This window comes from Chamaea fasciata, unplaced genomic scaffold (genome assembly GCF_029207755.1).
Source record: "Chamaea fasciata isolate MVZ Bird 193981 ecotype frontalis unplaced genomic scaffold, bChaFas1.0.hap1 SCAF_1, whole genome shotgun sequence".
NCBI classification, from domain to species: domain Eukaryota; kingdom Metazoa; phylum Chordata; class Aves; order Passeriformes; family Sylviidae; genus Chamaea; species Chamaea fasciata.
In genome coordinates, this window is record NW_027094086.1 from 122481883 (window position 1) to 122505927 (window position 24045).

The 24045-nt window shown below is 36.5% G+C and overlaps 1 protein-coding gene across 2 annotated transcripts in view; it reads right to left on the reverse strand.

The window, feature by feature from the left end:
- Window positions 1-24045, reverse strand: part of ITGB8 (integrin subunit beta 8) — a 49266-nt gene that overhangs the window by 17205 nt on the left and 8016 nt on the right. For both annotated transcript variants that reach the window (XM_066196105.1, XM_066196113.1), the window contains exons 2-8: window positions 16570-16655; window positions 13809-13983; window positions 10948-11194; window positions 9029-9194; window positions 6220-6378; window positions 1388-1483; window positions 1204-1293 (exon numbers count right to left, since the gene is read on the reverse strand). In XM_066196105.1, the coding sequence (XP_066052202.1) occupies window positions 1204-1293; window positions 1388-1483; window positions 6220-6378; window positions 9029-9194; window positions 10948-11194; window positions 13809-13983; window positions 16570-16655 (1019 nt within the window). The remainder of the gene's footprint in view (window positions 1-1203; window positions 1294-1387; window positions 1484-6219; window positions 6379-9028; window positions 9195-10947; window positions 11195-13808; window positions 13984-16569; window positions 16656-24045) is intronic.

The following is a 24045-nucleotide window of genomic DNA, read 5'->3' on the forward strand; positions in this document are numbered from 1 at the left end:
AGTAAAATACCAGCGAGAACTTTTCTGCAATTTGACTACCCCTAAACTCCTCTGCTTTTGAAAGTGTTTGCTTTTTTTCCCAGTGTCTCCAATGTGGCAATGAGAAAAATGTGTGCAAAAGCACTCTATGGACTAGGAACAGACATGGGGGCTGGCTCTTCATTACAGCAAATTCGCTGTCAGCAAATTGCTTGATTCTGTGGTTAATCAAGTAAAATGGGTAATTTCAGCCTCCCAAATCCAACTAATTTAAAAATAAGAAGTGATACCTGTGACACATTGCATTTACTTTTGAAGCTGAGTTTTCAACTTTTTGAAACTGAATGTTTGTGTGTAACTGCACAACTTAAGAACATTCAACCATGCAACCCATCACATTAATTTAGATGCTGCTCTATGAGCTCCTCATGCTGTAGAACCTCAAATATCTATTTCTTGGCTTCATTTTCAAAGCTGTTTATATCCTCTTTCCTTCACTAACAACAGGCCCATTCCACCTTCAAACTGCTATTCTGTGTCAACTATGTGTGGAAAATGACTTTATGCTATTTCCCATACTGTTACTTTCTCTTTCCCAAACTATTATGTTCAATTGATGATTCCAAGCAAGAGTTCACAAAGCCATTTCCATTGTTCTCTCCCAAATCCCTATAAAACTCTTCTTCACTTCCATGCCTCAAACTCCAAAGTCATCACACTGCTTTATACAGTATAGATACTGCTTTTCGCTATATCCACTGTTCTCAAACTACCTCCTTGTAAATTCCCATCTCTTGTTTGTTCTATATAAATTATGCTGCAATATTTTCCAGATACTGCACTGGGTTTTTTCTCTGAATTTATATGGTGCCTAGACAGTAGTGTCTGGTCTGGTCTGTAACTAAAGATCTGAGGTGCCAAAATTGAAATAAATAAACTGTCTTTCGAAGTGACATAGCAACAGGTGCAGAGAATCAAACAGGATATTTAGAAGCATCCTTAGAAATTAAAAAACAGTAGCTCTTGGCTTTGAGACCCTGACAGCCTGGGATTATGAGAGCTATCATAAGATGGAATCACCTATCCACTTGCTCGTTAGGAAAAGTAGGAAATGTATCTTTGGGGATTTTAGATGGAAGACAAGATCCTGGAAATTCCAACTTCAGGCTATGAAAGATGAAAAATGTACAAATATTACATACAATATTGTCACTCTCATCATACCTGATAGGCTTCTACCACCAAATCATTGAGATTTGCTGCTTGTGATTCTATTTGTCTTGCAACAGTACCAGGCAAGAGAGGTAACAGATCCTATGAAAAAGACAACAATTTATGCACAGTTTTAATTTTAAGTATAAATATTGTGCCTTCAAAATTGAAAAAAGGAATCAAGTTTCTAACCTACTTTATACCAATGAAACTGGCTTCCTTGAACGGCAAAAATAACATTGATGTTATTGTCAATCAATTTTTCAGAGAGCTGTCCTAGAGACGGATGCTCCTGCAAAATACAATAGGAAAGAGAAGACTGCAGATTAGTAGGGAAAAATCTTGTATTTCATATATGGCACATTATAGATTTCCAAAACCAATCCAATCTTAACTTCTAAATGTACAGAGAATGCTAGACCGACATCAAAACCAGGATGGGGCCATCTGAATAAACAATAAAAAAATCATCAGGGCATCAGCCAGGTTTATCTGTTGCCAATTATGTAGATCTGCTGCACAGTGGAAAGACTAACTCTACAGTACTATTTTGTTGGTTTGAGTCCGATGCTTAAGAAATATGGATACGATGTGGTCCATGGTCCATCTAGAAGAACAGGGAATGATAGGTGGGTTCTTGTGCAAAAATCAGGGAGAAAGTATAACATGAAGCACTGATATGAGGTGCGCTATTGGGAAAAGCAAGGAGGGTATTTAAAAATGTTTGATTCTCAGATGTGTATTTTGGCATCAAATGCAGCCACTGGATCAGGTTCTGGCAATGTCAGTATTCTACACTTATTCTACACTCTTAGACTTATGACTGACAACTTTCTCCTCTGCGTGTTCAAGAGCTACTTAAGGATTGATCACCCCAGTCCTCACCATGATGACCTGCTACATTTTCTTAACCACACGTATGCCTGAAGAAGATGGCAAGAGTTTCACAGCTCTTCTCAGTAATGAATTGTTCTGTTTGGTGGAGTACCTACGACAGCATGTCCTGTGCCAATGACCTGCTCCTTCTACACTTCTCACTGAGAGATCTGACATGGATTTGAGAACAAGAGCTGTGTTGCTATCTTTTCATCCAAGATCGGGGGAAGTTCAAGGGTGTCTTTGTGGTCCCAGTGTGCTTTGTACACCTGGGTTAGGTGAGATCCCTTCAGCTCCAGTACTCTAAACCAAACTGTATCTGAAAATCACCACTTAAAAATCAGCCTTAAGTGAATAGTTCTCAAGAAATAAATTCAACACTTAAAATTCATGACTAAAAAGAAAGAAGTGACTGGGGCCTTGGCCTGTGATTCCACTTAAAGAGATTTCATCTGGACACGCCACTTATGTCAGGTACTTAAACATTTATCCCCCACATACTTTTGTTGTCTTTCTTTTGCTGGTATTTTTCACCATCTACTCCATATTGTCTCTCTCTTGAACAAACGCAGTCTGTTACCCTGAACAATTCCTTTCTCCTCAAATTGTCCCTTGTTTCTTGACCCTGCAAGTCAGCAGCTCTCCTAGCGATAATCTGAATAGCTAGACAACTGAGACAAAGGTGTCCAAGGGAGCAAAATCTATTTTCCATTATATTACAGCATTATAAAGAGCCTTGTACAGAGAGAACAAAAGAGTTTTTGGTGCAGTTTGATATTAGCCAGGGTACCCGCCTCTCTCAATGTTTCAATGCTTTCATAAAAGATTATATTCCTTAAGATAATTGACAAAAGGTAGATAACACAGTATTAAACACGCCTTCTTGCAGCTCCAGCTGAAGAGAGTAGCCTCCAACACAGTGCTAAGCCCTCTTTCCTTCTCTGTGGCACAGAGCACAGTGGTGGGGCCTCCATTGTGCTGCACAACCCTACAGGCCACGTCCAATCGGCTGGCAGACCACAGACACACCAAGCGGTCCCAGGACACGAGTAAAGACAGATGTTCTGCAAACACCTCCTGCACCACAAATGTGGGAGTGACAAGGGCAGTATCAAGGAATCATGAGATGGTGGCAAACTATTTCAGTCTTCCTGCTTAGCACAGGATACTAGACCTGCCTGAATTCCATCAGAGTGGCCCCTCAACGACTCTGCAACTACTAGCTGAACTCTGGCATCAGGAGTATAAGAAATAGCTTTCCAAGCCTTCATAAAGCAAGAACTTATTCAGAGGGAGCTTACTGAAGTCAAGATATGACACCCATAGACATGCAAGGGCTGCAGGGACAGGATCCCCGGACTACTTCTGCTCACAAGGAAAGCTGAACTTCCATGTACTTGTACTTCATCAATAACTCTCTAGAGTGTCCAGCTTCTTGCTTCTTTTTATTAGAATTGAGTTAAAAAAACCCCCAAAGCCCAAAGCATCAACAGGCCCACACTAACTTTTTAATTTTAAGCATGTAATGAAATGACATAAGGTACCAGTGGTCACTCATGGAGCCTCACTTTGTTTGCTGTGAAAACCTTGCTGTACTTTATGTATTTTTATCTTATCTCTCCCCACTACTGCTCAAATAAACACACTTTAATTTTAGATCATCTTTCTTGTTTCAATTACATCACTCATTTTATTATTTTAGCCTACTGTGTTAAGCTGAGAAAATAAGTAATACAAATGTTAAGTATTTCAGAAAGGGAGTTAACCAAGCACAGATCTAATTAAAAGAGACTAGATTTTTTTCCTGTCATGCATTTTTTTTGCCGACCTTTCTGTGGCTGCTTAGCAAAAGTTAGAAAGAAACATGCAGAAAAATGTCTTAGTGGAAACATTTCTGATGTAAAGGCTAAGCTGATTTAAATAAATAAAACAAAGTCCACTTAACTGTAACAAGTTAGAAATAAAAATACGCTGAGATACAATCTTCTCATGAGTATGCAAAGCTAAGAATCAAAGCAGGAAAACAAGTTGATTACAGAAGTCTCTTTAAATTAGCACAGGCAGACAAAACTGTATTGATATGAAAAAAAATCCTAAAATATATTTCATATTATGTTTTCTAAAAGACTGACAGACTTTCATGATATTTCATTCAAAAATCAAATAGTCTTCCCAGCCCCCTGATTTCAGTCATTCATTTGAAGTTTCATTATGGATATCTGTGATTAAAATAATCACATGTACCATGGATGAGAACAAAAAGCAAGAAACCAGCACACTTCCCTTACAAACACTGTTGTCTTCTCATCAAATCTCCTCCAGAAAATGCCATTCCTACTACTAAGTGCAGGCCTACTGTTAACATGTGGGCATGCAAAAATCAGCCCATATTAAAAAAAAAAAAGGGTTAGCAGCCAGAAAACAAACGGATTTAAATATGCCCCCACAGATCGAAGTATCTTTCAAGATAACTTCATTTGAGTGGTTAAAAAAAAATAATTCGTAAAACACGTCAATAGTAGTCATCATGGAAATTTCTTTTTCTATAAGGGACAGTAAAATTATGATCTTTCAAACCAGAATCCAGAATATTAGTTTAAATACCTTTTTTTTCAATCAGCCATCAATCCATCATAGCTGTTTAGGAAGTTATTAATTAATTTTGTCTATATTTTTCATTGGTGAGTTTCTCCAGTTGCAAAAGAAATTATTTGCCGAAGTTGGAATAAAAATATATATAGCTTTGTTGTTTGTTTCTCTTCTATTTTTTTAACAGACAATACCTTTATTATCTAAACAATCCTGAACATCAGAAAAAGATTTGTACCTTTAGCAATTATTTAACAAGCAGAGCAAACATCTTCTGAGTTATAGCACTCCAACTAGGAAAACTAAAAAGAAAGAAAGACAGAGAATGTTCTGCTTTGGGAAAGGAAAGTTTCAGGATTATTTGCTCTAAATAGAATAAACTAAATAGACTGATTAGAATAGAAAAAGAAAAATTTCTGACATCTGTGAGGAAATATCCAGGAGGAGACAGAGGGAGTATATGAATGCGAGAACATCAGATAATCAGAAACCTAAATAACCTTCCTGTGAGCACACACTGATCTCCCTCCTCCGCTCAGCAAGGTCCCAAACACTCACCGCTTCCCAGAAAACTCCCGTATTTCACGTTCACACAAGAGTCAGCAGCCTCTTCCTGATGCTACACCATCCTTGTAAATAACAGTTGCCGGGATTACATTCAGATCTAACCTCACACGAGCCCTCACTGGAGTTCACTTGCACATTGCTGACTCTGGCTGAGCACAGACTGTACACTTTAACTAAGTGCAGCTACCACTGAGAACAAAACTTAACATGCTCTAATTGTACTACAATTCATACTTCTACTTTCTGGGGAATATATCACAAGCAGTGATTCATGTTTCTAAATAAACAATTTATATTTATTTAAGAAAATACCGAAAGCAGTTGAAACTTACAATTCTTTGGCAAAAATTCCCTTCCTCAGTCACTTATGACTACTTTATCTACTACTGAAGAAAATATTTTGAAAGCTAAAAATATCTGTTGAAGGCATCTTATTTTGCTACAGCAGATTTGATGCAACTTTTTGCAGAGGTGTGTATTAGAACACATTAGCTTTCTACTGTGAAATCTGAGTGCATTTAATGCTAGTCCATCCATTTGAGGTAGCTCATTGCTCTTGTATGCCCTCTGGTTTACTCTTACCAAGCCTTTTCAACCAATGCTCCTGTGCGTCCTCTGACCATAAACCATAGTCACTACCTTTTTCTTGTGAGCAGGATTGTACTACTCTTACATATTACCAGTTTCTACTTGTGCAAAATATCACACCACACACTTCTTACTTATATTTTATACAAAATGTGAGTGATTTTTATGAGATGCTAATAAAAACCCACACCAAAACCATAACATATCCTCCTTTGCTGTGTACTGTTTGTTTCAGGCTCCAAAATACGGTAGTCCACACACAAAAAAAATGCCAATATCCCAGTTGTGAAATAAAAAAACTATTCTAATAATTGAAATAAAAGCAACACTTGGAGAGCAGTCTAAAAACCGCCTTTACACAGTTTTGCACTGCCTCTCTGAAAGGAAAATCTATGACATATACCTTACCATACTTGTAGCTTTGATGTACACATTATCTTTCAAGTGACAGTTTCCATCATGGGGAATTACAATTCCTGCTAATTTACTGTCAAGGGCCAGATGGGAAGTTTGATCTGTCATGACAAGAAGCAGTCGCTTTGCCTCTTTACGCCATCCAATATGGGTCTACAAAGAAAACAGAATTAGGCATAAGAAAGCAGGAGCTACCTCTTTTCTAAAATCATCAACAACAAAATGAAAAATTAACATGAAATATCACTTTCAGATATTACACTGCCTGGCAGCACTGCATTTAAACCAGGCTATTTAAAGCATTTGGTGTGTAAATAGACATAATGTACTACATCTGAAAACTACCAATTTCTTTGCTTTTTTTCCATTTACCATTTTCTTTGCTTTTTAAGGGATGATGTCCCACTAGACATGCCAGTTATGCTTTAAATAGTGGGCTTGATAACAGCTGCCACATTGTGTGTATCACCATTGTGTACAAATACAAAGCACATAGTTTGTAAAATCCTCTGGGGTCCAAGGAAGCATTACAACCACTAAAAATGCATTCATCCATATTGATACTTGGCACTCTGTTCTATTTTTACTTTGATTTAATTACTTTAATTACAGCCACTCTATAATTTCCTTTTCCTACACAATTTTCTGGAAAGTACATTAGTATGCAATCGCAAATCAATAAACTAAACTTTGAAGGTCTTCATGCAATTACAAATAGAGAAATTCCTTATTATGTAGCAAAATGCTACATTTATCCACCATCTTAAGGGATTGATAGCAAAGTGCCAGCCTCAAGGGTGAATTGAATGTCTTTTAGGAATTCTTTTAGGTGATGTGAAAGATGCAGCAGGGTAAGCTTATATCTAAATTGATTTAGATGCCAATTTGTATTTTCAAAATATTTAACACCCTGATCATAATCAAATTTCTGAGGCACACAGGAAACACATCTTATGCTTTTTCATTATTCTCTCTCTTGCTTATTCCATCTTCTTTTTCACTGCTTCCATTTTTTCTCCTTCCTATGACACAGAATCTCTACCATTCTTGTGTGAAACAAGTGCCTGCAATACAGTCCACGTTCTCAGCAACACTCTACTATCTCTGAATGGGGATTAAATATCTCAAGCCAGCAAGAATAACAAATACAGAGGGATGTCATGTCTTTACCAACTTATACTTTAGGCATCAGTGTCCCTTGGACACTCCTAGACAGCATTCCTCTAAAGAATGAGTATTTTAAGCTTTATTTTTAAACAGGTTTTGTCGTAAATAATTCCAAATTCTCCTCCAGCACTGTAAGAACCTCTTCTTCCAAGACTCCACCATTTCACTATATCAACTTGGGACTTGTTTAATTTTAGGTAATCATGTGAGGAGCAGGGAGTTGGACTCGATGATCCTCATGGGTCCCTTCTGACTTGACATGTTCTGTGATTCTACGATTCCTACCTACACAGGTCACAGCAATCAAAATTTAAAAGTAGCTCCATGTCCTAACCTGCTACCTCTCGCAACTATGATGTATTGCTTAAAGCAAGATGGAACAAGTTATAAAGGTCTATTGTAGGCAAAATGAGTGCACGTTAATATAATTTATAGTTCATGATGGCCATTATGAATTGCACATTTTTCCCATCCATTTCAGTTCACAATTCACTTAACAGGAAAGCCTTCACATTCTCATGAATGTTTCCATTCTATTGTTCTTGGAAGCATATATTATACTAGAACTCACATGTCATAAGTGTGGAATGTGTCCAGTGAGAAACACTGAAATTTTAGGAATATTTCTGAAGTTCCAGAATAATTTTTTGTAACAGCTTCAATCACAGTGTTTATGAAGAGTGGTTTTTACATACCTGTTCATCAAAATTTGAAAATAAAATCGGACCAAACAATCCATTTTTAGCATAGTTTGGATTACTTTTTGTCCTTGAGATATTGTACTGCTCAGAAAAAGAGTGTGAAGATGGACAAGATAAAACAATTGTCCTGTCATCATTCTAACAGATGAGAAACACGCCAAGCCTGTGATTTCGATGGGAGTTGAATAGAACATTACCAAACCCCAAAACCAGCCAAATTTCAAAATTTGTATTGCACTAATATGCATAAGAAAAACAACAACCAAAGTAGTTCTCTAGAGCAAACCAAACTCTCTTTATCTAATATGCTTATAGCTTGCGACTTATTGATGCAGATCTTTTCCATCCTTTTCTGCATGGAAGAGACTGTGATGAAATTTTATCAATATACAAAAGTTAATTTTTAGTTGATTTGTACTGTTTTGAAATTTGAAATCTTTAAAAGCTGAGAACATAGAATTTCTTCTGTTTTCCTTATATACGCAAGCAGATACGTAAAACTTTTAATTCAATTTTCAACTTCTTAAGAAAAAATGTCAAATGATATGTCTTAATTGAGGAACACAAGCAGTGATTTAATGATTTTTGAAACTAATTATGTAATTGACTGAAATTAATACATGTGTCTGTTCAAACAAGAAGCAGTTGCTTTCATCATCCATCTTATGTTGCTTAGGCTGGCTAAAGCCAGAAATTGAAGATCCATGACCAATATTGAAAGATGTTCCCTCATGCTCTCCTTTTTCAGTTTCAATTGGAAATGTATAGTAAAGGGGGAAATAATGAAAAAGGAGGAACAAATCTTGGTATTATCAGGCATAGCACTGGCATTTTAAATTCAGGAACACTGACCACCAGTCTACCTATACATACATATATATATAGTGCTTGAATTACTATTTCTTTACTCTTTTGTAAATAAGCTCCTTCCTTACCTGGCACACAGCTGCTTGGAGCATCGCATCAAAACCCCCTTCAGGTGTATCAATATTCCCAGAAATTTTTTGTTTATTCACTGCATTTTTGAATTCTGCTATATTGTCAGTCAGGGACAGCACATGAATATAACCATGAGGAGGCATACAATCTAAATTGTAATCACTGCACAAAAACAAAACAAATCAAAAGCCTTATTTTTCCTTTGAAGGAGATGAAAATATTGCATCCCCATTAAACAATAAAATCCTGATACTAATGAAGATGTAGGTAGCACAGAATAAGAAACATTTACAGAAAAAAAGAGCAATGCCATGTGAAATTAAGTTCAGTGGGAAGTAGTTATAATTAACTACAAAAATGTATATTATCTTGTATTTTATGGAATTGTGTATATAATAACTTAGTTAATATAGTAACAATATATGTAGTATTTCATAAATAACAAAAATGCAACAAGAGGGATGGTATGATCTCAGGGAGTATATAAACCCTTTTGGAATATCTACAGTGTGGTACAGCTTTGCTTGTCATTATCCTGAGAAAGGACTATCACACTGAAACAGTAAGATCTTTTAATAGGTTGCTACTGCTGCTACACAGGCTACTGGATCAAATTATAACAAAATCTGAGTTCCTATATCCCCTAGTGTTACATAAATGTACATAAAATTAATATTGATATTAATAATAATTACCTCATCAAAGAGATGAGAAAATTCATTTTCAGTAACATCATAGCAAATGATACTTTCTCAAATTATGCATAAGGGAGAAAGTCTGATTTTTGTGGTAGGTAAGCTAGTGAAACAGTTCTTATAGAGGTCATTGATCTGGGACCCATTCACAGCCATGGTTTATGGCCCAAATTGAAGCACTCATCCATTTCAGAGATGCTGAGCAGGTTTCAACTCTCCTAATTTCTACTGCATCCAGACTGTAACCTGCCCTCCTCCAAATCAAGGTACAGTCAAAGAAGAGAAATTGGCATTGAAAGGATTAATGCCTCTGCAGATGTCTCCTCTTAGGCAAAATGCATCATGACCTAGAAATGCCCATCAATATCCTCTCACTATATATAGATGGTCTAGATAACTGCTTTATCCATAGATAGTCACATGTCTAGAATGAATTCCACTACTAGGAACCAATCCAAAACCCATTGAAATCACAAAAGGTACTTAGGGACTTCAGAGAACTTTGGATCATGTCTTCCCCGGAAAGGCAAGCAAGAAAGAATGAAGAACTAATATTCGCTTTTCCAACTACTATAATTTCTACAGCTCTGAATTTGTTGTGAATAATCTTGTTCTCCAGGGGGTTTTGGAAGTGATCCCTCCTTTACATGTGTTGAACCCAAGGTATATAAGGCATGGCATGAAAAAAGAAATGCAGTCCAGAACATCTCATCTATTTAAAAGAGGAGTTCCTTCACATTAGAACTGTAGATCAGAGGATTGCTTATGTTCATTAAATGAGCTGAAAAAAACCACATCATGTTAACAAAAGTAGAATTTTCAGGAAAGAGTTAAAGAATACATGACCATACACTAGAAAGTACATAGGTCAGAAAGTAAAAACTTTTGTCATGAATCTAGGTAATATATCCAAAACAACCACAATCATGACAGTTGACTTTAAACATACCCAAATATTCCAAAGCAGCATGGGTTTTGGCTTGTTTTGCTAGAGAAAATACAACACATTTTTTCTGATACAGAAACAGTTTTTCTGAAATCACTCACCAGAAATAATCATTGTAAAACAATTTTCAGCATTTCTTTAGAAACTTTGTCAACCATGGTAAAAGGAAACAAAGATAAATTCTGAAGAATTTAAAAAATATATCTGTATAATGCATATTTCTGTCATTAAATACACATTTCAGTGCTACAGTAAATGTAAAAAGACTACATACCTGCACTGGTTATGGATTCTACCTGGATGAATGCTAATATAGGGTGAAACAGTTTTATCCACATAGGATCCAAATCCAAGTCGAAAATCAAGAGAAATATTCTCCATTTTTTTAGATAAAGCAAATCCAACGGAATTTAACTTTTCTATATTGTTGTGCATAGAGGCTGAGACATCAACTAAATAGTAAAGGTCCACAGGGTATTTCTCTAAAGGACGAACTTTTAACATAAAGTTTGCTTCACTTCCTGATTAAAAAAAGACAAACATGTTTATTTACTATTTTTGAATGGACATGCTTAAAAATACATTTATTTTTGTAGCAACCTCAGGACAAAGTTGTTTGTGTCAGCAAAGAGAAAAAAAACCAACCAAACAAGAAAATCTCCCAAGAGTAAATGAAACCTTGAAGAAGCATTCGAAATTAAGCCATAAAGGGTTGTTTTGTAGGACATCTTGGGGTTTTTTTTCTTGCAGGAGCACTGCAATTTATTGTAAAAATCTGACTTCTTCCCATTTTGTTTTAAATTCATGGTTATGCAATCCCTTTGGCATTATAACAAAAAGCAGTTGTGGCTCACAAAGGACGCAGATCTGCATACAAATTGGGGTCAGTCACTTCAAGGTTGTCACTTCAAAGTATGTAAATGTGTCCTGCAAATAGTTAGTCATATGACACAATCTAACACTACATACACACCACAAGGACAGCACAGCCTGAAAAACTCACATTAATAATGATACAAGTGTATCCCAAACTGCTTCCAAAGATTTGATGAGAAAACTCCATAGGATCAAAATATATATATTTTTTAAAAAAGGTTTTAATTAAAAAAAAATCCCTCTTTTGGCATACACAAAACCAGAACTCTGTTTCAGGAGTTTTCTATATTTCAGGATGATAGATGTCTGGGTCTCCTGCAGAATCACAACATAGTCTCATATATAACAAAAACATAAATGCTTTGGAAGCTGCTAAAACGAATCCTCACATTTTTGGTAGTCTAATATTCTGTAATGTCAGTAAAAGGAGTGCAGTAATTTGTGTGGGCAGAGCAGGTACAGTAATGCACTGTTTCAAATTAGCCATGATTTTATGTCACCCAAATCGTGAGCTCATAGCAGAAATCAGTTTAGGGTCTTCATGTAATGAGTGGAGAATCTAATCCAGTATTGGGCAATGAAGATCCAACAAAGGACAGGAGGAAGGAAGATGATACTGAATTACACAGGTTTTCAATAAAAGCTATCAAAAGGTATATCCAATACAGAGATCCTTCTCAGAAAAGTTAAATATGCAAAGCACTTCCTTCCAATGGTCTTTGAATGTAATCCATCTGAAAATGTCAGGATTAGTCTGTATTAGGTCTTGCATGAGGAAAACAATTCCAGTGTGCTGTAATTTATGTTTCCTCCTTGCCAACGTAAATTGAATTACTTTTTGTAAATGACCCTTGCAGATCTCTAGTTTGCATATAGTGAGATACTGAGTGCAGCTTTTATTTTTCCCACATAAATCCTAAATAAGGAGTATATATAAACAGTGACAAAATCCCCCAGTAACAAAACAAAAGCATCTTTGTCTGCGTGATTATACCGTATCAAATGTCTGTTTTGAGGGAAAACTATAGTGATGTATCTGTGTGTTTTCCTGAGGCAGAATATATAGGCAAGATATCCATATATAAAAAGCTTTTCTTCTGGAGCCCTTGAAATTTCATTCTTCTGCCTCCCTGTTGCAAAAACTTCTGCAAAGCATAAGAAACTCCAAACTTAATTTCATTATTTACTGGAAAAAAGGTTAAGGAAAACAAATTATAGAAAGCCAACTTTTTTTCCTATTAATCCAGTATGCCTTTGGAAATAAATGTGATTACAGACAGAACTTAGAGGCAGCTCAGTTCCTGAAACCATTTCTCAGTATGAAGAAGAGTATCAATCACTTTGGAAGCAGAGTGAGGAAAGAAGAAGTGCTAATGTTACCTTGACTGTTTTATTATTATAAAGAGTGAAAAACAGCTCCTTTGTGCTTTACTCATGCAGATCCTTTCTTTTTCCCTTGTAATTGACAGAAGATTATAATTTCTACAGTGAAGATCGGCAAAATACTTCTCCTGAACACTTAATGAACACTCCTGACAAAGACTGATCCCTCTCACATATTTCTTTCTCCAACTATTCTTCGCAAAGGGAAGAAATAAATTAAATTTTATTGAGTGAAAGATAACCCTGAATCCCTTTATATCGCCTTCACTTCTGCTGTTGGCTACAGCTTTTTTAGAGACAGAGAATAAACACTGATTTAACCAAACGCTGATTTAACTAGACTTGAGCTGAGGGCAAATGGAGATATACTAGTTATAAAGATTCAGGCAGTGAACAACTAAGTCTTCTTTAGGAATTAAGTCTTTTCTTATATAATGGTTTTGGTATTTTTCTAGTTGTCTAGTCAATGCACTTGAAAGTAAGAAATAATCAAGAAGTTTATGAAATTATGAATTTAGGAATTATAACTCTATTTACTTTCTGAAGGAATAGTTTATACACATGTAAGGCAAAACTGCTAGTGTAAGTGGCTAAAGAATCAAGAAACCACATAAGAAGACAGGAAAAACTACCGAAAAGTCCCTTTCCACTTATTACTTGGATTTTTCTGACTTCAGCTGTGTTTGACAGAAACAATTCTTGGTGAAGATGATACCTGAATATGGGAGCAACACCATCACAGTTCTATAATACAATGTTATAGCATCATTCTTCCAAATAATTATTCCAGATGTCTCTTCATAAAATATCTGTACTTAGAAGTACTGTTTTTATTTTAAATTTATTATAACATCAGTGTGTTAGAGATGACCCAACCTGGACGCAGTTGGACTGAAACTTTTCCTGGTGTCACTTGTGTATTTGTTTCATGGTCACTAGGTATTGTGACATGAACTGTGGGGTTTTCAACCAAATCTGATTGGCAGCCTCTTTTCATTAAGTTGAAAACAGTGTCACAGCGTCCCTTCTGTGTTGTGCCAGCCATGAAATCCTGTTTAACAAGAAACAAAAAGTACAAAACAATGTGAGCTGAAAAAAACTCTGTACTACCTTCAAAGGATGAAGAAAACCAAAATAATAGTCTCTGAAACAATAAAATATGCTACTATAATTGCATAAATTATAGAACAAGTTCATGAAGCCATATGTTTTTAATAATGGCAATGATGCAATCTTGAGTTAGAAGTTGAACTTAATTGCCACATTTACCCTTCTCTACACTGAAAATATTTTTAACGAGAAATAGGATCTTGCACAATCAGAACAAGCTGACTTTGGAGAAAAAGGAAATTACACAGTTATGTCACAAAAAAAAAGTTCTGTGCCATGCTATGAGGTCGTTTTAGCAAGAAAGCATCATTACCTCAACATCAAATTAGTTTAGTTTTCAGAAGAATCCATTGGTAACGTTACTCAGGCTGATATTTAGTAGGAACACCAGAGGACAGCTCTAGATTTAACCAACCAGAATTTGTCTATCCCACTCCACAAAATCCAAAGACCTGCTGAACTACATCATTTCAATTCCCGGAAAGAGGAAAACATGTATTATTACAGGAGTGGACAGTTTAAGATGCCACCAACATAAAAAAGCCTTTGTAGCACAAAAAAGTGATTAATAGAAGGATGATGTCAGAATCAGCCCATCCTTTGCTGCATTGAAAGAGAAAAGTTGTCAAAAACTGTGCCAAAATGATCCAACACAAAATTCCTTCCTGACCACTAGTCTGATGATTAATATGATTCTGAACATGTAGGGGGGAAAAAAAAAAAAAAAAAAAAAAAAAAAGACGAGATCTTTTGTAGACTGAGTCAAAGCTGGAGACCAACCAAACAAAGGACAATCTCTGATCTTTCAGATGCAAATAGGGAAAATAAGCAAACTAAAATACAGTCAACTGTTTATTAGACAATAAATAGTCATCAAGACCCTGTAAAGACTAGAGAAAGCCCCTGAAGAATGAAATATGACAGTCCTGTATCTTGTTTTTCAAATTCCAGCTTATTTTTGTAGTCTACCTCTGATTTTTTTCTATAACCTTATTAAAAACAACAGAGACTACTTTTTAAGTTTCTGTTATTTATATACTCTTTTTAGTGTATACTTTTCAAAAAGCTAGATTTTTAAATGTGTAAAGGTGTTAGTGACTTCCATTACCAGTAATAACTAATAGATTTGTAGTGTTTTCTGTAGAGGTTGGTTGTGTGTGGGTATAAATTCAAAGCATCTCAAGAGTTTCTCAGGGCTGATTATCTTATTAAAAATATTGTTCACATGAAGCAGTCAGGGTAAGCTGCACTGCAGTATTTCCATCTGCAATAATATGTGTTTTGCCATTCCATAACCATGGATGTTGTAGAGGTGAACCAGTGATTTAAGAGGGTTTGACAAAGTCCTGGTGTCCGTGAACAGCTCTCAGGATTGACTTGAGAAGTGAAGCAAGACAAGCCGAGCAGAAGGGAAACTGGCCAAGTCCGTGTGCCTACTTAGAAGGGGACTTAATGCAACTTCATAGCACTGGAAAGTTAGCAAATGCTGTCCTGTGATAAATGCAGGTGGAGGAGGATAAAGGTTTGCCCTTTGTAAGACAGGACACGGGGCCAGAATAATGAACTCCTCCGCACTGTAATTCTTTGTGCCATCTGTACATGCTAAGCTTCTTCTGGAAAAACAAGCCCTGCATGCCTCTACCCATCCTTGCATTACTTAGCTTTGTACCTTTAGCAGACTAAGTTAATGATTCCAAGACATAATATCTCAGATATTGCCAGTGCCTTACCCTCTTTATCTCTGCCAGACACACCCCAGGAACTTATGTACCTTCTCTGCTAACCTGAAAGCTACTACTGGTAATTTCCATGTGAGCTTAAAGAGCATACAAGCTTGTGATTGTCAGTGATATTCTTAAAACGCTTGCTCCTCTGAAGTGATCACTCAAAATCATGCTGTCAACAGGGTTATTCTTCTGTCAAACAAAACCAGAAAATCCCATATTCTTGCAGTTTGTAAAGTAACAATAATTTCAGAATAATTCTTGCTACCTAAGATCTATCTTATGTGCTAAGTCTCAGAACTGACAGTTTCAAGTGTCAAAATGAGAAAAGCATCATTTTTTCATTTGTGATGGGATCATAATATAAGGTGAAGTTGAAGTCAGCTCCGCTGTTAGTACAATCTTTAACTAAATGCAGTAGACATGTATGTAGATCCTTGTTTTCATATATGATGAGGACTTTATAATATAAAGTACTGATAAGTAATTTTGCTTTTGTAGCCAAAAACTGTTAAACTCTCAAAGCTACTGTAAGTCTGCCAAAGCTGTCTACAAAGCAGATGGAATGCATTAGAAAGGTCTCACTTTATTTAAAATTACTGCAATTTTCCAAATAAAAGATTGCATTTTCTCCTTTGGAAACAAAATATATTTCACATGATTTCTCAGGTTCTATCTCTAGGGATCATTTAAAGATTTTCGTGCTATTTCTCACTATAATTTTCTCAGTTTAAAAGTCTTTTTATAAAGATCAGAAGCAGCTAAAATACAAAGTCAAATATAATTATGTAAAATGCTCATACCTCTTGAGCACACCATCCACACTCTGGACCCAAAGCAAGACACTTTGTGCATGTTACTGCATTTGAAGTGGCACATCTGTTTTCCGCTGCAATAAAATACAAACCCAAACATTCATGATTTATGATGATTTGTGAAATTGTAAGATATCTAATTTTAAACCAAGATTTCAAAAATTACTTCTCCAGATTAAGCGATGGCAATCTATTAAAACAGAAGTAAATCACAACAAAGGCACTGTGGTGAGATAATACTTTTCTTTTATTTACAGTCTAGAACTATATGCACAGATTAAATAAACTCCATTCACAATTCACAAGGTCAAATTTTTAAGATCCTGATTTAGAATAATTTTGAAGTGCAAGTTTATCTTTGGCATGTATCTTGCTGATTTACTGCCTAACAGAAAAAAAGTACTAGGTAGCTTATCTTTGCACAGACATTTTCCCTTTAAGTCATTTACACTTGACTGAATTATTCATTATTCACTCCTCATGAAACCCAAAGTATTTTCTCACCTTCTATAAATATTCCCCCTCTGCATATTCATTTTTGCAATGAATAGTTTCCCAGAAGAGGAAGATTTTCTTTTCCAGAAGCAAACAGAAATGTATCCAACACTACGTGTCACAGATTGAAGACACATCCTTCTGTACCAACAACTGCAAAAATTGTGCCCACTTGCATGTCTACCAGCAAAGTCCTTTATATCCTTTTCACATCTTTGTTTTATAGATCATTGCTTAAGCTACTACTATTTCCTATGAAACTTTGGCAGTTGGTACTGAGAAGAAGAGTCTTTTCAAGGGACTTGATCAGCCCAGCTTGAATGCCAGCATTAGTGTATCCTTTCAGCATGTTGAGCACAAGTCTCTTGCACACCAGTGCACCTCTAAACAAGACAGAAGTCACCTGCTAAGAGTTATATGGAGGGCACAAAATACACAGCTCAGTAGTAGTGCTGTTTAACAACACTGCTCTGTGGCATGTTCAGCCTGCCATATTAGAAAGTATACAGGGAACAAAATAAATTTAATTTCTCCATACAACAAAAGGCTACATATGTCAATTGGTCCATTGTGATAGCGTGCATCATCATACCAAAACAGTTTGATGACAGGTTTGGTTTTCATTCAAAGTTTTGGCTATATGCACTGTCTCTCAGATTCTTTCTTTCCAACCTGCAATAAAAATGCAAATCTCTCTTTTTATGTAATGAGACAAACTTCTCACAGTGAACAGCTGCATTAGGAAAATACGTACTATAAAACCTTTTTTTAATATTTATTTTGCTGATTTCAGCTATGGTTTGTAAGATGATATCCTGTATCATATAGACAGCTACTTTTCAACAGGTCACTTAGAATGATGGCCGATGAAAGGCACTAATAACAGTTTGCACGTTATTAGTATCAACAACACATATACCATTATCTGTATTAACAAGCCTAGTGCAGCACATTTGCAGCATTATACTGATAATGTGTAGGTTAGTAGAAATTTAAATAATTTCAAAGGTCAGATTTATACTTCTATTTCATATCAACTGTTGTTGACAATTTTTGCCATGAAAGCAATGTGAGATAAAAAAAGCATAAATGAAAAGAAGAGCTACAGGTATGATAAAAACAGTAAGCTGAAAAGCAGCCCAGGAAGGTGCTGGAACACAGGGAAAACTGATTAAAGGGTGGGAGAGGTTGGTAGGAATAAATAAAGGATGAGCTGCAAAGGTGAGAGAAAAGAACAACACAAAATCTGAAAGGTTTTTGTTCGGTCTTTTTTTGTTATAAAAACAAACAGCAAGTTTTACTTAGATGTGAAATAAGAGCAAGCTCATTCAGCACTGACACAATAAAACTTTTTTTAATTTATTAGAAGATAGCAACTGCCCTTTATGTTCTGCAGGCTGAAAGAGCAGACCTAGAGGCCATAGAAAACATTAAGACATACTGCAGGAGACGGGAAAAATGTATGAAGATTTTGGGTAGGTACTGACATGCAGAGGGTTGTAGACCTTGCCACAGATCCCTTTCTAGACAGTATTCATAAAGTGCAAAGACTCTGAATGAAACCTTGTTGAAGGAGTAAAAATAAAAGGAATGTAATTGTTCTTGGCACACAAACACCCCACTCATCTTCAACTAGATATAAAAGAGAGCAGAGATGAAAGGTGTTACAAGAAAATGAGTGAGAGATTCAGTAAAAGTGTCAAAGGATGAGGAAAAGTCTAAGTTCCTGATCTGCAGCATAATAGTGGTTTTAAGACCACCATGGAGCAAAATAGGGAGAAAATTACATGAAGTTTGAAGTCACCCATTCAAGTTAATATCCATTGTATGAAACAGGGCAGTTCTGATAAGAATAAATAGCTGACATGAAAAAAAGAGAAACCTGTGTTTCTAGCTATTCAGATAAGGAATAATGAAGATTAATTCCTTGTCATTGCAATCAGTAAACCAAATAAGTCAAATAGTAAGTATGGCCTAATTAATTTCCTACAATAATATCTGAGACTCCTTTCTTAAGACATATAATCCTATCTGCAAAACTCATACTTTAATTTAAATGCCATTGACCACATAACAAAATACTGACACCTTTTTTTAATATGCAAAATTGCTAAAAAAACCAGCAGTATGTCTCTACGTGCCATTTTCTAGACGCATTGGAAAACTGACTGAAAAATTACTGTCCCATTTCTTTTTCTGCATGGTTCTTTTATTGAATCTATTGAAACTTGATATAGTTTATTAATACAGCCTGTCTAGTAAAATATAGGGGGGTCTGTGTGCCTTTGCAGACTGCTAAGACAGAAAAAAAATCTTAAAATCCAGTTTCAGTGTGATCACAACAGATAAAAGACTTTAACAAATGAGATAAACAGTACTGCTGGATGGAAATCTCTGTGCTGATAACTCTCCAGTCTCAAAAGCTCCATTTTCACAACATGAAGTCACAGGTTGGCAATAGACAAGCTTGGTGCCATTGAAGAAAAAGGTTGAAATTTTTTGTTTTTTATAACAAGAAACTGAAAAAACTTGAATTAATTTCTTTATTTATTATTCTGTCTACATCACTACTCTGGTTCCCAAGTACAGAGTCCATTACAACAGTAACATTTATGGACATGCTTTAATTCATCAAATATTTATTATTTGGTTGTAAGCCTATTCTAAAACCCCAACTGTTTAAGTATAAACTTTGCAGTTGCTTTAAAAAAAAGTCATGGTACAGCAAGGAATATTTTTTTATGAGTTGACTTAAAAAAGAACTGAGATTTTTCCTGCCACTTCACCAAAAACAGAGTCCAGACAAGACTGAGTTACTGTTCAGCCAAAGCTAAGGGCTAGTTTCTACTGGCTTCATTTGTACTGATGTATGCCAAAAGGTATTTTCTACAAGGCCAAATTCTGTGCTGGGAACCGTACAGGCATATGCATATAATAAAAAGTGCATCAGGTTAAACTACACTTTTCCAGCTTACTCCACAAAATTACAACCATGCTCCAACAACTGCAGCTATTTACAGTGATCACAGGTGTGGCAAGCCTAAACTCTCTAGAACAAGAGGGATCAAGGCAAGACAAACATCATTTTTGGTATAATTATATCCTGCCTCCTTATTATGAAAGTAACCTGATCACAATCGGGGTATTTATCTGAGAGATGAAATAGCAATAAAGCACTCTGGCATCTCAGAGGGGGTGTTAAACAGGTTTTCAAACAGACAGAACTTTGTTCAAGTACAGCCAAGAATTCGGATTTGTATCAGCTTCACAGTTGGTACATGCTTGTGCTGGTTTTGGAGGGTGTACCACTTGCTCTCTTAAAAGAGAAAGCCAAAATATAGTTTGCAGCTTATACTCTCTGATCATGGCCATCAGTCTGGTGGACACTCATGAAGGCAAGAAGATACGAAATTATCCGGCTTCTACTGTGCATCTTCAATTGTGCATCTAATCTCGTTCTAGGGCAGCAATCAGCCAGGCTACCCCTCTGCACAGATAATGAATGAGGCCTTCAGTAACTCATATATAGCCTAATTTACGAGGAAAGCTGCAGCTTTTACGCAGTACACTGCAGTTACCTTTACCTTTCAGTCTTCAGAGCGGAGCAACACGACCCTGCAGAGGGGACAGACAGCAACTGTCCCACCTAACACATGGCTTCCTGATTCACTTTGGCTGAGCATGCAGGTACAATAAAAAGCATTACAAAAATGCTACAGAGGAGGGACTATTTTTCCATGATTATTGTGTCGGACTGTTACTTGCGCAGGTTACAGGAAAAAAACGAGTGTCTGTGCTTTAACTGCCAATCCTAAAACCCAGTCCTGGAATTAGGGATTTTTCCCCCTTTTTTTTTTTTTCTTTTTTTTTTTCCCCCCAAACAAGAAATAATTCTCTCTGCCTTTTGTGCCATGCTTTAAAAACACACTATGTCATCACCAAATTTTCCAAGACAATTACAGGTTATCCCTCAAAATCAGCTTTAAAAGGTATTCAACCTTGCCCAGGAAAGGAGATTTCAAATTGAATACCACTGAATATTATGCTTTATAATAAAATCCTATGATTTGTTGAGAAGAATACCAAACAACTTTTCTGTCCCTTTCATTCTATTACATATTTTATTTGTTGATTTGTTTCACTTCTCCATTAATGGCTGGGCACTTTAGTTTCACTATTCAGTGAAATGAAGAACACTGCATGCAGATTTTAATTTTTTTTTTTTTTTTTTTTTTTTTGGCCAGCAACAGAAGAAGCAGTAAACTAAAACTCTGTATGGCAGAGACATGTTTTGGCTAAGAAAATAAAGATGTGTAAAACAAAGGTGTAAAACACAGCTAAATTCTGAGCTCTCAAAAAATACTTCTGTAAACCTGGCAAGTGAATAAAAACACCTTTTCAAACAAACAAACAAGCTAACCACCGCTGCACCCCCCTCCCCCCAACTAATCAACTGTTACAGTGTTCCTAAAAAGAGAAATGGAACTGGAAGAGATGAACCCTAATGTGGTTACAGAGATGGTAAGAGGTAGAGGTGAGAATTGAGTAAGAAGTCTTCCCGTACCTAAATAAATGCAATGAAAAGAATCGCTAGTGAACAAGTCCTGATAGCTGATAGGGACTTTCCATTCCTAGCTCTGCCAATACCCCTGAGAGTTTTGGGATTCCCGAATTAATCTGCATTACTGTATGAACACAGTATCTTTTAAACATGAGGGTCATTAGTAACAGCTACTCAGGTGATTTAAAAAGTCATTAAAATGCAAACCAAAGCAGCAGTCTGCCCGTCCTGACTTTGTGCCTTTGCAAAGCATGCAGGACAAAACGCCAAGATCTTCCTTTTTTGCACATTGTGCAAGGTCTGAGTGATGCCACCAGAGAGACCTGACGTTGGATTTCAGCTGAACAGTGCAGACAAAAGGGGAGGACACCTCTGTCAACACAGCATTAGGGAAGCCCTGGCAGAAAACGACAGTCACAGCTGACACTGGAGGACAGAAAATGCATCATAAGTCTGCTCTGTAATGGCGCGGTAGTTATGGAGTTCCCAAGAAGTGCAATCATTGAATATCATTCTTGAACTACTTCTGTAATAAGAGAATGATATTCATACTAGGCTTTGAGCCAATTATATAAGGCTCAATAAGGGGAAGTGGCAGGTTCACCATTTCAGTCAGAGCAACGCCATGTGGTGTTACAAGCTGAGGGGAAAAGGGGCTGGAAAGCTGCTAGTGGAAAAGACATTGAGGTTCTGGAGCATGTCCAGAGAAAGGCAACGGAGCTGGGGAAGGGTCTGGCACAAGTCTTTTGAGGAGCAGCTGAGGGAGCTGGGGTTGTTTAGTCCAGAGAAAAGGAGGTTCAGAGGGGGTCTTATCATGCTCTACAATTAACTGAAAAGGATGTGACAGCAAGACTGGGGTTGGTCTCTTCTCCCAGCTAACAAGCAATAAGACAAAAGTTAATGGCCTCAAGTTGTGCCAGGGAAGGTTTAGACTGGATATCAGGAAAAATATCTTCACTGAAAGGGCTGTTAATCCTTGAAACAGGCTGCCCAGGGAAGTGGTTGAGTCACCATCCCTGGAGATATTTAAAAGATATGTAGATGTGATGCTTAAGAACATCTTTTAGTGGTGGGCTTTTGCTGGGTTAACAGTTGGACTAGAGAATCTTAAGGGTCTTTTCCAGCCTAAATGATGTTATGATTCAAGGAGATACTCCTGACATTCTCTGAGTCTACTTGTGTCTTAATCCCATCTCTCTGAAAAATTCCCACACTTACATGAAGGTTGCAGATCATTCAAGATGAAGACTTGAGGAACATAAGCTTCAGACAGATGCCTAGCAACCCAAGTTTTTCAAGAATATATAAATTTTGAAGTTGGTGGGGTTTTTTTTGGTTTGTTTGTTTGTTTGTTTATTTTTCAGAAAGACGTATATAACAGAATTTTAGAAAAGGTACTACTCATAGTAGCTACTGGTATCGCAGTTAGGACTCAAAAACACAATGTTCAAACCACAGCCTCAGACATGGCCTTGACTATGAGAGACAGAGCTATTGACTACTCTGGTCTCACTTTGTTCCCAAGCCACAACACAGAATGAAAACAAGCAATGCAACCTTGAAATTTTTCACAACACATTTTTTGTTTCTTGGCCAACTTTACTTGTAACCTCTCCTTTCTATGAAACTTCCTGCTTTTCTGGGAGATGGTTACATTTTGTTGATGCAATCCATGCCTGCAAACAATGAGTCAAAGACTACTTGGCTTCAGAAACTAATCTATCCTGTCTCTTACAAATAAAAACATATAGGAAAATGTACTAGGATTGTATCATTAGAAGAGACTCATTCCCCACAGTCATAAAAGCTAATGCTTCTATGGCACAGGTTCTGTGGTCCTGTTAGCACACCTTTACACCAATAAAAATGCAAAGTATATGGAACCAGAGAGCCTAAAATATTTTTTTATTAAGTCCCTTCATTTCAAGGAAACTTCAAAATGTGTGGAGTTGTGTTAATTCTGTGTCCTAGGATGGGACATGGGCATAGGAATCACTGTGCTCCACTCATCTACAGCTGCTAGAAGCTCCATCGGAGCTGACCAGATTGAATAGCCATGCTGCTTGAGCAAAGCCTGGAATGGCTACTGCCATATATCACTGCTAATTTAATTTCTTGTGCATTAGTAAGCACTGCTAGCAAGTAACCCATCAAGAGCCCTGAATGGTTGGTATGTTCCTGTGTATTCTATCAAGTCTCAACTAATTAGGTCATGGTTATAGAGTTAAATAAAAATAACTATTTTCTGCCTGCTTAAGAAGTTCAACCTTGAGTAGAAGACAAGCCCAACCTTTATCTCCCACCTATCTTCTATAGCTCTACCACCTCAAACCAGGCCTTCAACCCTCCAGTTGTTTCTCTAATGTACCTTTTAATTTCTTATGTAATCATCACCAAATTGTTGCTTT